The sequence below is a fragment of the Saimiri boliviensis genome, chromosome X, assembly GCF_048565385.1.
Source record: "Saimiri boliviensis isolate mSaiBol1 chromosome X, mSaiBol1.pri, whole genome shotgun sequence".
Taxonomy (NCBI): domain Eukaryota; kingdom Metazoa; phylum Chordata; class Mammalia; order Primates; family Cebidae; genus Saimiri; species Saimiri boliviensis.
Window position 1 is genome coordinate 85114519 of NC_133470.1, and position 14217 is coordinate 85128735.

General features: G+C 53.7%; 1 protein-coding gene across 2 annotated transcripts; it reads left to right on the top strand.

The window, feature by feature from the left end:
• The first annotated feature begins 11385 nt into the window (after window positions 1–11385).
• Window positions 11386–13410, top strand: PNMA6E (PNMA family member 6E). 2 transcript variants are annotated; one of them, XM_039464122.1, is made up of 2 exons: window positions 11386–11535; window positions 12421–13410. In XM_039464122.1, the coding sequence occupies exons 1-2, from the start codon at window positions 11386–11388 to the stop codon at window positions 13408–13410; spliced, it is 1140 nt and encodes a 379-aa protein (XP_039320056.1). The 2 variants fall into 2 exon arrangements, with proteins under 2 accessions (XP_039320056.1, XP_039320055.2); XM_039464121.2 differs by having other exon boundaries at window positions 11398–12049; window positions 12299–13410.
• Window positions 13411–14217: the final 807 nt, after the last annotated feature.

Genomic DNA, 14217 nt, shown 5'->3' on the forward strand with positions numbered 1-14217 from the left:
AAGCAGGGCCCCCAGGGGGCCCAGTGCAGACACAGCTTCGGTGCCCCTTTCCCGGAGCAGAGGCAGGGAGGCGCCCGGTGGCCCTCGGCTGTGGGTCCTGGTGCCCAGGCTTGTCCCTTCACCGGGGCTCTGGCTGGGCAGGCTGGGGCCTGGGCTGTTGAGACGCTGTGACGTGACTGGTTGGTGCCCCCTGAAAGATACATCGGCTTCCTAACTCCCGGCCCGGTGAACACTGTCTTATATGCAAAAAAAAAAAAAAAAAAAAAAAAAAAAAAAAAAAAGGGTGTCTGCAGATGTCATTACATTGAGGATGTGGAGATAAGGGCAACCTAGATCTCCCAGGGGGCCCCACGGACGGCTCCCTTAGAAGAGACAGGAGAACGAGACACGGAGAACGCCATGTGGAGGCAGAGGCGGGGAACGCACAGGGTCCCCAGAAGCTGGAAGAGGCGGAAGGACCCCGCCCCAGAGCCCCCGGAGGAAGCGCTAGATGTCGGACTCCGGCCTCCACAACTGGGAGAATCAATCCCGCTGGTTGAAGCCACACGGTTTGCGGTCATGCCGAGACAGCCCAGGCCACTCCGACGCGAGAGAATGGGCTGAGCCCCGAGTCCTCCAGGGCCGTGGAGGCGGGGGGCGGGGGGACCTTTGCACCTACCTCATCCAGTAACCTGGTGGGGGCTGGGGCGACCGTGGGAAGGCAGCCCCCATCGTCCTTGGGTCATTTCCAGCTTGAGCAGAAAGGCGTCTGCCCACATGCCCACCAGCCATCACTGCAGGCATCTGCCCACACGGAGGCTGGAGAGTGCGTGCCTCGGGCGGGGACCCCGGGAGTGTGCCCCACTTGCACTGCAGGAGGAAGGGTTGTGTGCCCTGGGCTGCGGGTCCCACACAAGCCTAGAAATGGGGGCGCAGGGGCTGCCATGTGTGCCACTGTCTGCAGCGTGTGGGTGGACACATTGGTGGTGGGGGTGCACCACGGCCAGAGCGTCACCCCTAGAGCAGGTGAAGGGGACCTTGACAAGCCCACGATTCCGTCGGGAGATCAGTCTGCCTTCTAGCATGTTTTCGGTTTTTTCCTGTAAGGAATTTCAAACACACACCCAAACTAGAGAGGATGACAGGGCACACACCCGCCTGCCACCCGCCAGAGGTCCTCTCACGGCCCTGTCTCCTCCCTCTGCCTCCTCTTACTGTGATTGGGAGGCCTGGGGCCTCCTGAGAGAGGCATCCCCCTCTGACTTCAGCAGGGATGCAGCCTCTCAGGCAGCAAACCTGGATTCTGAACCTGGGGAGCAAGGTGGGGGTCTGGGAGTTGGGAGGTCTCCTCTCCTCCATGGGTCCCCGCCACCCCTAGCCCTCTCCCAGTCTGGCTGCTCCCCAGCTCCGGTCTCCCATTCTCCCCTGGGCCCAGGCTGGCCCAGGACAGGCAGGCAAGGTAGCTGGGCGGGGCACAGGGGACTGGGAGCTGTCCCACAGCCGTGGTGCTGCCCTCTGTGCCGTGGGCACCTACCAAGCCACAGGCAGCCCCCTCCTGGGGGCAGGTTGGCAGCAGTTCCCCCAAGCTTTGACAGGTGCCCAGGGGCCCAACAGGGAGGTCCAGGGCGAAGCCAAGCTGTCTGTGGGAAGCGAGCACACAAGTGGGGGAAGGCCAGGCCGAAGGGGGCTTAGACCACCTTCACAGCGGGGCAGGGGTGAGGGCGGCACTCTCCCAGGAGTCAGTCAGGCTGTGGCTGACTGTTCTGCTGGCATGCCCTTGGAGGAAGGTGGTCTGGGGCTGCGTGCAGAGCCTTGAGAATGTGCTGCCAGCCTCAGATACCCGTTGGGGATGATAGCGACTGTGGGCTCCTGTGGGGACAGGCTGTGGGGACAGGCTGCGTGTCTGGACTGGGTGAGCTGTTTCTGCGCAACTCCTGTTCCTGCCCCCTGCCGGAAAGGTGCTGAAGATGGGGTGCAGCCAGCGAGTGGAGGAGGGGGATGTCCATGCTGCAGTCCCAGGAGACGGTGGCTCTGGAGAAGCTGGGGATGAAATGCATTCGGCAGCACCTCAGGTCCCTTGAGCCTGCAGAAGGGTCAGAGTACTGCATGGCTCATGGCATGGAGAATGTCTTGTGCCACGTGGGGCAGTTCGTCCACCCTTGGGACCCCTAGGGCTTGATGGGACCCTCATGGTGAGGCTGGTAGGTGCAATAGCGTCAGGCCTGGGTGCCGGGAGGGAGCAGTGGCCAGGCCTCAGAGCAGGATGCCTTGGCCTTCAGAAGCCAGAGGGCCTGCAGCTCACCTGGGCACCTGCCCCAGGAGGTGGCCCTCCACTTGCTGCCTAAGTGACAGCTTCTCTCATGGGTGCAGCTGTGGATCTGGTTTCTGAATGTCCCAGAGGGGGGCTACTGCTGACCCTCTTCTATGTGGCCACTACCATCCTCACTGTCCCTTCCAGGATAACCTCCTCTCCCTTCACTGACACTCCCAGTCTGATCACAACTGTCTCTCAACTATCCCTCCCAGTGTGGCCACAGCTAGCCTTATTGTGCCCCCTCTAGTGGCTTCACTGTCCCAAGCTGTCACCCAGGCCCCAGCCTCTTTCCACCCTCAACTCTTGGCTCTGGTTTCAGGCTGCTGCCTGTGTGCTGGAGAGTGTCTGTCAGTGTCTGCTGGGACCATGTGCTTCCTTGTTCCTGCTCAAGGAAAGAGAGGCCCCTCTTCTTGGATAAAATCTGAATCCTTCCCTTTGGTCTGACTGGGCCATTTGGGTCATGGACTGCTTTAATCACTAACAGTTGCCGCAGGAACATGTGTGCAGCTGCATTTAAATGAATCAGGAGCCGCCTCTTGATTTAGGGACGGGAGTCACCTTGCCCTGAGCCACATGGGGGAGGCATGGAGGCTGGAACAAAAAGGAGGTTCTAGCTGGGCATGGGAGCTCACACCTGTAATCTTACCACTTTGGCAGGCTGAGGCAGGAGGACTGCTTGAGATCAGGAGCTTGAGACCAGCCTGGGCAACACAGCGAGACCCCATCTCTACAAAACATTAAAAAAAAATTTTAGCTGGGCACGGTGGCATGCACCTGTAGTCCAACTACTTGGGAAGCTTAAGTGGGAGGATCGCTGGAGCCCAGGAGTTTATTATGGCCCCACTGCACTCCAGCCTGGACAGCAGAGTGAGACCCTGATGCTAAACAAGAAAGAGAGGGGATGGCTGCTGGGAGGGCCACCAACAACGTCCAGTCTCCAGACATTCCTTCAGGTGACAGGGACCAAAGCCAGGAGCATCACCAAAGGTAAGGAGCTGAAGAGTCAAGCCTTGCCAAGAGTTCCTGGCCCAGAGGCTGAGCTGAAGCGCGACCAGGCCGGCCTCTGGGTCGGTCTCTGCAGCCTCAGCGCGTGGCATCCCCCGACCTGAATGCACCTGCTTTTTTGTTATTTGCACTTCGCTGTGCCAATGCACACGTCCAAAATTGAGCTTGTGCCCTTGCGCCAGGGCTAGAGCTCTTACTGAGTCCCCAGCTGCAGTGACTGGAACACACCCATGTCAAAGGCCAGACAGTGGGGCTACGTCTGCTGCTCACCCTCCATGTCCCATCATTCCTAGTTCTCTGCACATTTTAGGTCTGCTAAGTGGACTTTGTCTGTTTGCTCCATGACACTGACCTTGCTGTCATCCAGGCTACAGTCATCTCTCACGGGACAACCCCAGCTACCCTTCGCTAGTCTTACTGCATCGACTCTGCTCTCCACATAATTTCTCCACAATGAAACCAGAGGTATCGCCTTAAAATGCAATGAGAGCCTGTCACTCATGCAAATACATGTCTGTGCGTGCACATGCAGGCCTGGCTTCACATCTGTCAGTGAGTGCTCAGCTCTGTCAGGATGAAGACGAAACCCCTCCAAGGTCCACGAGGCCTGCACCGTCTGGCCTCCGCAGCACTGGTGCGTGGCACCCCCCATCCCTGCAATCACACTGACCCTCTTTCAGCCCAATACTCTGCATGTCCCTTCCAGCCCCAGGACCTTTGTGCATGCAACTCTCTCCCAAAAGAGAAGTGGAAACTGTCTGGGCTTTCCCAGTTTTCCTCATAGTTACGGCATGGGCATCTAACCCAGGCTCCACCAATCACATGCACCCACCACCGCTGAGTCTGCGGCCTGAGGTGGGAAGAAGCAGGGCCCCCACAGATTTCACTGTAGCTGGGCTGCTGGTGGCAGGGGCCATGCCGCTCATTCCCTGAGAAGCACTGGAAGCTGTGGTTCTTGTGGCAGCGTTCTGAGTCTCACAGTGCCTGCCCAGTAGTGGGTGGGAGCCACAGGGGAGCCCTCACCACTTAGCACAGTGGTGGGGTTTGGAACCTTGTTCCTCTCTGCAAAGCCACCCAGCCTGGTTCTCCAGCCCTCCCCAAGTGCCTATGGGACACCCTCTAGCTGGTTCCCTCTGGGCTTCCATCAGCCAGTCTGTTTCTGTTGTGTGCAACTAAGAACCCCGAGGGGCCAGCTCTCCGCTGATGCTGTGGGATCTCCCGCTGTTTTAAATGCTCCCCTCCCTGGGCTCAGGATGACATCGGCCATTGGTTTGCTTCTCAGAACTCACAGCAGCTCTCTGCAGAGTCATTTGTTGACTCTTCATACTCCATCCTTCCTCTAAGATTGGTGTCTGTTCCTGGTTATGAACAGGCTTCATATTACTTGTGGGATTGCTGGCCCACCTGACAGTGCCTCCCTGGGCGACTTTTGGTGCCACTTACTAAGACAATGCTGCTCAAAAGAGTAGGCTTGGAGGAAAACTCATCATGCTGCTGTAGACTGCTGGGCATTAGGGGGATATTGTAGTCTTAGTTATCTATCATTACGTAACAAATGACACCTGGTGACTTAGCTGGGAGGTTCTGGCTTAGGGTCACTCACGAGGCAACAGTGAAACTGTCATCCAGGACAGCAGCCTCTGAGACTTAACTGGGGCTGAGGGATCCACTTCCAGGCTTACTCACTTGGTTACGTGGCTCAGTTCCTCACCACATGGGCCTCTCCATAGGGCTGCTCATAGCAGGGCTTCCTGCAAAACAATGATCTGTTTTACGGGATGAGGGAGAGAGAGAGAGTGAGAGAGGCAGGGGGATCTGTGTGTGTGCAGGGAGACCGAGCAAGGGGTGGGGAAAGGGAGAGGGAGGGAGAAAAGGTGGGGGAAACAAGTGCAAGAGGGTAAGAGAGAGCACCCAAGACACATGTGCCTTGTCTGAGAAGCCACGCTTGCTGGTTCCAGGCCGTGGATTCTGCTGAACTCTATGTCACTAAGTTTAGACTCCATTCAAGGGGGCAGGGATCAAGCTACACTTCTGCAAAGGGGAGTGTCACAGAGTTTGTGGATGCATTCTTGAAATCCTCTTTTTAGACACCTTTGATAACTGCACCATGTTCCATGAATGAGAGGATGGGTTGGAGAGGCGACAACACTTGTAGTGAAGGGCGGATTAGAGGCCCTTGCCATAGTGTCGGCCCCAGGAATATCGCTAAAGCTTCAGTCAGGTTCTGTCTTCAGCAGTGGTGGAGTCACTCCAATCAGACCAACTCTCCTGCAGATGACTCCTATGAAACCAGGATGAAATACTAATCACAAAACCTTCTGATGGTGTGAGGTACTAAGTGGTAGAGGCAGATACCATAGGGGGGTTAACATCTGGAAGAAGAGACCGGCACTAGGTGACTTTCTTGCTTGTCTGCATGTGAACATGGGCCATAGAGGACGCCATGCTGGGTGACCAAAACTCAGAGACCCAGAGAGCAGACTTTGGGGTGGCCATGGCAGAGGGAAAGCAGGAGGGGCAATACCTGGGAGCAGAGAAGCACCGTGTGGAGGAGCCCCGTGTTTGGCCTGTACACTCTGCCCAAATCTCTGGTTGACCCCAGAGCTATGCATGCATGGGGCAGAGTCCAAGAAAAGAACTGAGCAGAGGTTTCAGCTGATGCCCAATACCCTGGAAACGGAGTCTGGGGCTTGCAGTTGGTACCCAACACTGGGGAGACTTAGTGTGAGTTTAGCTAGGTTAACTGTCTACTAAGACAACAAACCACCACCACTACCACCACGACAACAACAAACAACGACCCATATTTGGAGAAATAGAACAGAAACCATGAAGTCAAAGCTACTAGAACTCATCATGGGCAGTGTCCAGGATATAATGCTAGATTACTAAAAGAAACAAGAATTGTCCTGTTAATCAAGGAAAAAAGCATTCAAGAGAAACCAACCCCTGAGGTGACCCTAGTAATTCACAATATCAAAAAAAAATTCTTAAGGACATAAAGCACACTTCTACCTGTAATTCCAGCACTTTGGGAGGCTGAGGTGGGTGAATTGCTTGAGACTAGGAGTTCGAGGCCAGCCTGGGCCACCCAGTGAAATTATCTCTACAAAAGCTACAAAAAATTTAGCTGGGCATTGTGACATGCACCTGTAGTCCCAGCTACCTGGGAGGCTGAGGTGGGAGGATTGCTTGAGTCTGGGAAGTGGAGGATGCAGTGAGCCATGATCACACCATTGCACTCCAGCCTGGGCAACAGCGTGTCACTGTCTGAAAAATAAATAAATAAATCAAATAAGAAACATGCTCCCAACACTTTATTATTATTTTTTTGGAGGCAGAGTCTTGCTCTGTTACCCAGGCTGGAGTGCAGTGGTGTGTATATGGCTCACTACAACCTTCCCCTTTGGGTCTCAAGCAATCCTCTCACCTCAGCTTCCCAGGTAGCTGGGACTACAGGCATATGCCACCACACCCAGCTAATTTTTGTATTTTTTGTAGAAGGGGGTTTCCCCATGTTACCCAGGCTGGTCTGAAACTCCTGACCTCAAGCCATCTGTCCCCTTCAGCCTCCTAAAGTGCTGGGATTACAGGTGTGAACCATTATGCCCAGCTACCTAACAATTTTTTTTTTTTGGTGCCGTGACTCCCATCTCATTGCTCACTGATTATGAATTTTTTAAAATAGGAAATTTCAGAAGAGAAATAGGAACTGTAGATGCTCCTTGACTTACTGTGATTAAGTCCTGACAAACCAGTAGTAAGTAAAAAATGTGGTAATTTGAAATGCATTTAATATCCCAGTAAACCCAGATGCCCCTTGACTTAGGATGGAGTGATGTCCCAGTAAAGCCAGTGTAAAGTTGAAAAATCGTAAGTCAAACCATCATAAATCAAGGACTGTCTATATTAAAAAGAACCAAGTGTAAGTTCTAAAACTGAAAAATGGTATCGGAAGTAAAATCTTCACTGGATGATCTTAATAACATTGTAGATGACATATGAGTTGCAAACTTACAGATAAATAGAAATAATCCATCCTGAAAAACAAAGAGGAAAAACAGTTTTCAAAAAATGAAAAGGGCATCTCAGTGAGCTCTGGAACAATATATAGAGGTCTAACGAATGTGTATATGGCCTCTTAGGAGAGAAGGGAGAGAATGGGGAAGAAAAACTACTCAAAGAAATAATGACTGAAATTTCCAAAATTTGAAGATACACATAATTTGCAGATTCAAGGAGATCAGTGAATTCCAAGGAAGATAAATACAAAGAAAAACCATGTGTAGGGACATTTGTAGTCAAAGTACTGAAAAGTAAGAGTAACGAGTGAATTGTGAAAACAGTAAAATGGAACTAAGTGAAAAAAGAGGAGAATATTCACAAGTTCTACTGAATTATCATCAGAAATAATGGAAACCAGGAGACAATGGAACAGGACTTTTAAAGTGGTGAGAGAAAAAAACCAACCATTTAAACCAAGAACTCTGTATCTATATCCAGGGGAAATACCCCTCAAGAATGAAGATGAAATAAGGATGTTCTGAGATACATGAAAGCTAAGAGAATTCATCAAGAGACTTAAATGCTACAGGAAGTCTTTTGATCTGAAGGAAAAGAGGGAAACCTTGATCCTTTGGTAGAAATGAATAACAAAATATGTGGGTGCATATTAAGTGATATTTATTTTCTCTTTATGAGTTCTTTATAACACGTGACAGTTTAAGGTAAAATTATAAATAATATATTTCAGGGTTTATTACATGTAGGCATCATATGTATGACAACTATAGCATAAAGAATGGGGTTCAGGTGGAGTAATTTACATAATAAAAATGGTCTTAAATTTAGGTGAAGTGGTACAATGTAAACTATCATTAGAGAGTGAAAAGTTTAAAAATATATATATATAGGAATCTCCAGAGCCACCAGTAGAAAACAGTGCGAAGAGTTATTGTTGAAAAGGTATAATAAAAGGTAATGATGATACAAGGATCAATTAATCAGGACACATGGAATTCATATGTTTGCACTCAATAACAGAGCTTCAGAGCTTATAAAACAAAAGTTGGTAGAATAAAGAATTGGCATTTTCACAATTACAGTTGAATATTTTAACATTCCTGCCCCAGTCATTGATACTACTAGAAAAGGGATCAATAATAAGAAAAGAAAAAAAAAAAAAAAAAAAAAAAAAAAAAAGGCCGGGCGCGGTGGCTCAAGCCTGTAATCCCAGCACTTTGGGAGGCCGAGGCGGGCTGATCACGAGGTCAAGAGATCGAGACCATACTGGCCAACACGGTGAAACCCCGTCTTTACTAAAAATACAAAAATTAGCTGGGCGTGGTGGCATGCGCCTGTAGTCCCAGCTACTTGGGAGGCTGAGGTGGAAGAATTGCTTGAACCCGGGAGGCGGAGGTTGCAGTGAGCCGAGATTGTGCCACTGCACTCCAGCCTGGCGACAGAGTAAGACTCTGTCTCAAAAAAAAAAAAAAAAAAAAAAGAAAGAAAGAAAAGGGATCAATACAAACATAAGATCTCTTTATGACATTACCAATCATATTGGAAAGCAAACAGGGGAGCGAATTGGACCGATTTACCACAACGAACTTTCACTTTGCAAATGTACTCCCCTGACTCTCGTGGGCAAGCATTTTCATGGTGGAGGGTCAATCAGTGTGCCTGCCGCTTCTGGGCTTCCAACTTTTTCACCTTTCAGCGTGGTTGCCATGGTAACAACAGTACATTCCCACGTGATCCCGTGTCTTGCTCTCCCCACCCAATCATTTGCGCTGTATAGTGACACTGGCCTAGAAGTTTCTTTCGGAATTCCCTGTGGATTCTGGGAGAACCTGGGGTTTCTGGGAGCCCGGGTGGCTGTTGGCGCCAAGTGCCTCAGAGAGCCACACAGTTCCACGCTGCGGAGCTGAGGCGATCTCTTCAGACCCTTCAGAGAGACCCAGACATCTGACTTCCCACTGAGAGACCTGGAGTTGCCCAGAGTTTGAGAAAGTGAGTAGATTGTGGGGACTTTGCTAGGACCCAGGCCTGGGAGGTGTCACTGGAGTCTGGGGTGGAGGCACGGGAAGCTGCCCGGGCGGGGGTGGTGGGTGGTGATGAGTGGGATGTGGAGCCGGGGGCCAGCGGTCCTGCCTGGCCTGGTTTGGGCATAGTGTGCGGGAAGGTGAGGGAGCCCTGGAGCGCTGCGGGGGAGAGCTCTCTGGTGGTCTCCCAGCATGGGGTGGCAGGAATGGAGGGCGGCCGGGTCTGCCGGCGGGCGCCGTGCGCAGGTCCCGGGGCAGGCGGGTGAGGGCAGAGATGATTCCTAAGCCTGGTGGAGGGCCAAACGGAGCGGAGGGTGCCCTGCCACTGCAGGCTATGGCGGCTCCTGACTTGGGGGTGCGGGGCTGGAGTTTTGAGCTCCCCGCTGTGGGGAGGCCACAGAAAGGCTCGTGTCTAAGCATGTGGAACGCCCTGCTGCCCGGGTCTAGACTGGAATCCTGCCAGCTGTGCATAGGAGAGCCAGGTGGGGAAGGGCGCGTTGGGGGCAGGAGGGGACGGTCTCCGGTGCGCAGTGAGAGATGCTCTGGAAGGAGCGCCAATGCCTGAGGGTGCGAAGCCGGAAGCCACCTAGCGGCCACTGGTACAGGCGACTGTGAGCGCCCCCTGGAGGTTGTGGACGTGGCAGTGCCGTGAGGAGCCTGGCCCCCTACAGGTGGAATTGGAAAGGCTTCAGGTAGCCTCTTTCCTGTGGAATAGCGACAGGAGTTGCAATGGCTGGAGGGGGTGGACCTTGGCCTCTTTAGAAAATGCGGATTCACTACAAGGGCAAATTGTACATTCACTTAGACAGGCCTCATGTTGAGCCATTGAAAAATCTTCAGAAACTGAAAAGGATCGCATGTTTACATGATAAGTTCTCTGATCACAGTGGAATGCCATTTGAAATTAATAACAATAACATATGTCTAAATATTTGGAAATCCATGGCTCAAAAATGAAATCACACAGGAAACTTACATATACTTCAAACCGCACAAAACATACAACCTATCCAAATTCCTACACATTTGGAAGGAAGGAAGTGGTCAGAGGTCAATTTCTTGCTTTCAGTGCTCATAACAGAAAAAAAGAAAGCATAAAAGCAGTGGCCAAACAGGCCATTTAAAGAAGCTCGAAAAAGAAGAGAAAAGTAAACACAGACTGAGTCAAATAAAGAAGTAATAGAGATATGAAGGACAATCGGCAAACCCTGACATTGGGCTTTTTAAAGAGTACCAAAATTAATGAATCATAGCAAGACTAATTAAGATGAGAGAGAGCTGGGCACAATGGCTTATGCCTGTAATCCTGGCACTTTGGGAGGCTGATGTGGGGGAATTGCCTTCTCCCAGGAGTTCAAGACTGGCCTAGGCAACATAGTGAGACCCCTTCCTCTACAAAACATACAAAAAATTAGCCAGGTGTGTTAGCGTGTGCCTGTAGTCCAAGGTACCCAGGAGGCTAAGGTGGGAGGATCACTTGAGCTCAGGAGGTCGAGGCTGCACTGAGCTGAGATTGAGCTACTGCACTACAGCCTGAGCAACAGAGAGAGACCCTGTCTCAGCACACACACACACACACACACACACACACACACACACACACGAGAGAATGAACACTAATCAATATCAGGAATGAAGGACAGGATATTGCTACATACCATGCAGACATTAAGAACATAACGAGGGAATGTTGTGAACAAGTTTTTGTCAAAACTTTTGAAAAGTTAGATAAATTTCCCAGTTCCTTTGTGGGGAAAAAACTAACTTACTACAAATGGCACCAGGTAACATAGAAAATGTGACTAGCCCTGTATCTTGCAAATAAATTTAGTTTGCCATGAAAATTTCACTAAAATCAAAGAGTTAAAATGAGGAGGCAGAGGAGCTCCAGCCCTGTCCCCCTCCCACATGTAGGGGCAGATGAGTGGTGGGAGTGAGTGGCACAAATAAGCTTTTCTCTTTGCATGCACAGGCTGCATCAGAGGCTGCAACAGTCATCGCGCATTCCTGTCTGATCAAGCTCCCTCCCTCAAGTCCTCTGCGATGGCTCGGGCAATGCTTCAGAACTGGTGCAGGTGGATGGGTGCGAACGCAGAGCGCTCCCTGCTCATCCTGGATATCCCTGACGACTGCGAGGAACATGAGTTCCAGGAGGCCGTGCGGGCTGCCCTGTCACCCCTGGGCAGGTACCGAGTGCTCACCAAGCACTTCAGAAAGGAGCTCGGGGCCAAGGTAGCCTTTGTGGAGTTTGCTGAGTATTTAAACCGAAGCTTGATTCCCTGTAAAATACCAGGCAAAGGGGGGCCCTGGAGAGTGATCTCCCTGCCCCAGGTACCTGATGTTGAGTTTCAGAATATGCCCAGTTTTCCTGCACAGCCCCAGGGGCAAGCAGTGGCCAGAGGTGCAGGTGAGGCAGGAGGCCCAGGTGAAGCAGGAGGCCCAGGTGAGGCAGGAGGTGCAGGTGAGGCAGGAGGCCCAGGTGAGGCAGGAGAGGCAGGTGAGGCAGGAGGCCCAGGTGAGGCAGGAGGCCCAGGTGAGGCAGGAGGCACAGGTGAGGCAGGAGGCCCAGGTGAGGCAGGAGGCCCAGGTAAGGCAGGAGGCGCAGGTGAGGCAGGAGGCCCAGGTGAGGCAGGAGAGCCAGGTGAGGCAGGAGGCGCAGGTGAGGCAGGAGGCCCAGGTGAGGCAGGAGAGCCAGGTGAGGCAGGAGGTGCAGGTGAGGCAGGAGGCCCAGGTGAGGCAGGAGAGGCAGGTGAGGCAGGAGGCCCAGGTGAGGCAGGAGAGGCAGGTGAGGCAGGAGGCCCAGGTGAGGCAGGAGGCGCAGGTGAGGCAGGAGACCCAGGTGAGGCAGGAGGCACAGGTGAGGCAGGAGGAGCAGGTGAGGCAAGAGCTGAAGATGAATTGAGAGTTGCAGAAGAGGCAAGAGAGTCATATGAAGGAGCCACAGGTGACACAGGAGCTGCGGGTGAGGCAGGAGGGACAAATACAGCAAGAGCCTGGGTCCAGCCCTGGGGCTGCCCCCTGCAGGCTGTGCAGGAAAACAGGGCCTCCCGGGAACTGAGACCCTTTTCTGGGAGGGAGCAGCCAGGCTGTGTGGAAGAGTCCCTTGAGAGCTGGCTGGAGCACGCCAAAGACATGCTGCAGCTGTGGTACCACGAGTCGGAAAGGGACAGGAGGAGGTGGCTGCTGCAGAGCTTGGGTGGCCCGGCCCTGGATGTCGTGAGCGGCCTCCTGGGGGAAGATCCCAACTTGTCTGCGGGGGACTGCCTGGCGGCGCTGGGGCAGGTGTTTAGGAACAGGGACACTCGAATAACTTCTTGGCTGAAGTTCCTGACCTGCACGCAGGGGCCCCAGGAGGGGCTGTTTGCTTTCGTGGTGCGCCTGGAAGGCCTGCTGCAGAGGGCAGTGGAGAAGGGGGCCGTCCACCCAGCCATGGCCAACCGCTTTCGACTGTGGCAGGTGCTGTCTCAGACCCGCCCCAGTGAGGCTCCCCAGGATACCCTGAGGGGGATGCAGCTGGATAGGAGGCCGCCCGGCTTCCTTCGGCTGCTTCGGCTCATCAGGGAGATGGAGGTGTGGGCGGCCTCCCCAGCGAGGAGCCAGCACGGTGCAGCCTGGCCAGATGCCCCAGCGGAGAGTGAAGAACCATCTGCCGCCCAGATGGCCCCTGCCCGAGGAGATGTCGCCCAGGCTTCCCCAGCCCAAGGGGATACCAGCGAAGCTGATCCCAGCGGGGAAGATGCTGCCAAGGCCACTTCTGTCACCAAAGTGGCCGCCAGGGGTGCCCCTGCCACTGGGGAAGATGAAAATGCTCCTACTGGCCTGGAAGGCTTAGGTGGGGTGGGGCCCATAGAGGTCCCCTGGGGCTCCTTCCCAGCCTGGGTGGGCAGTGCTGTCTGGGTGTTCCCAAGAGGTCCTAGCTGGTGTCCAGAGGGCCTCATCCAGGTGAGAGGCCAGGAAGCCAGGAATCCCCCATTGGAGGGGCTCCAGACCATCTTGGAGGAGTCTGAAAACGAGGATGAGGATGGGGCTGGGGGGGCGGGCCAGCCCAAATCCTCCCCGGGCAAATAAGCTCCGAGGGCCCCGGGGCCTCCTCTCCTTTCAGGCAGGGGCACCCTGGAAGCAGATGGAGGCCAGGCCAGGGCCAGTCCCTCACCCCACATCAGGAGTAGGGGTTCCCACCTTCCCCAAGAGGCCCTGGCCACCACCCCCAGCCCTTCCCCATGATCCAGATGACCACATATGATTCCAAATGGGGTTGGGAGAGGCACCCCTCCCTCCCTCCCTCCCTTGCACTCAGCAAACCCAGCACCAGCCCCAAACCCTGTCATCACAGGGGGCCTGCCTAGAGGGAGCCCTGAGAGGCCAGCCATGGCCTGGGTGGGGGCACCTGAAGATGTCTGCACCCCACCCTGACCCTAGGTTGGGAAAGAAGGAGAAAGAGGCCCTCTCAAGGGTGCCAGCTGCCTGGGTCTCCCAAGAGGGGTCCCCCCATTTGCCATCCCCTGGGCAGGCTGCTCCCTGTTCCAGGAAGCTCACCCTCACCTATGTAGGCCCTGTAGTGACCCATGTGCCCAGCAGACACCCACTCACTGCTGGACATCGTTCCTGTGCAAAGTCGTACGCTGTGCGCTCACCTGGGCAGCCGCCTCTGGACCTGAGACACGTGCTATGTGTTTCCTGTGAGCCCACGCTCTGCTCGCTGCTGTCTGTCCCTTGTTGTAAGCACCACCTCTGCTTTCCTAGTGTAGACCTAGGCCAGGGGCTGCTTGTTCTGGTGGAGCTGTGTGTATTCTTCTCTGAGCAGCTCCTCCCTGGAGATCCCCAGCACAGTCCCGGGAGATGGCGGAAAGGAGGTACCAGGACACGGTGCCAGTG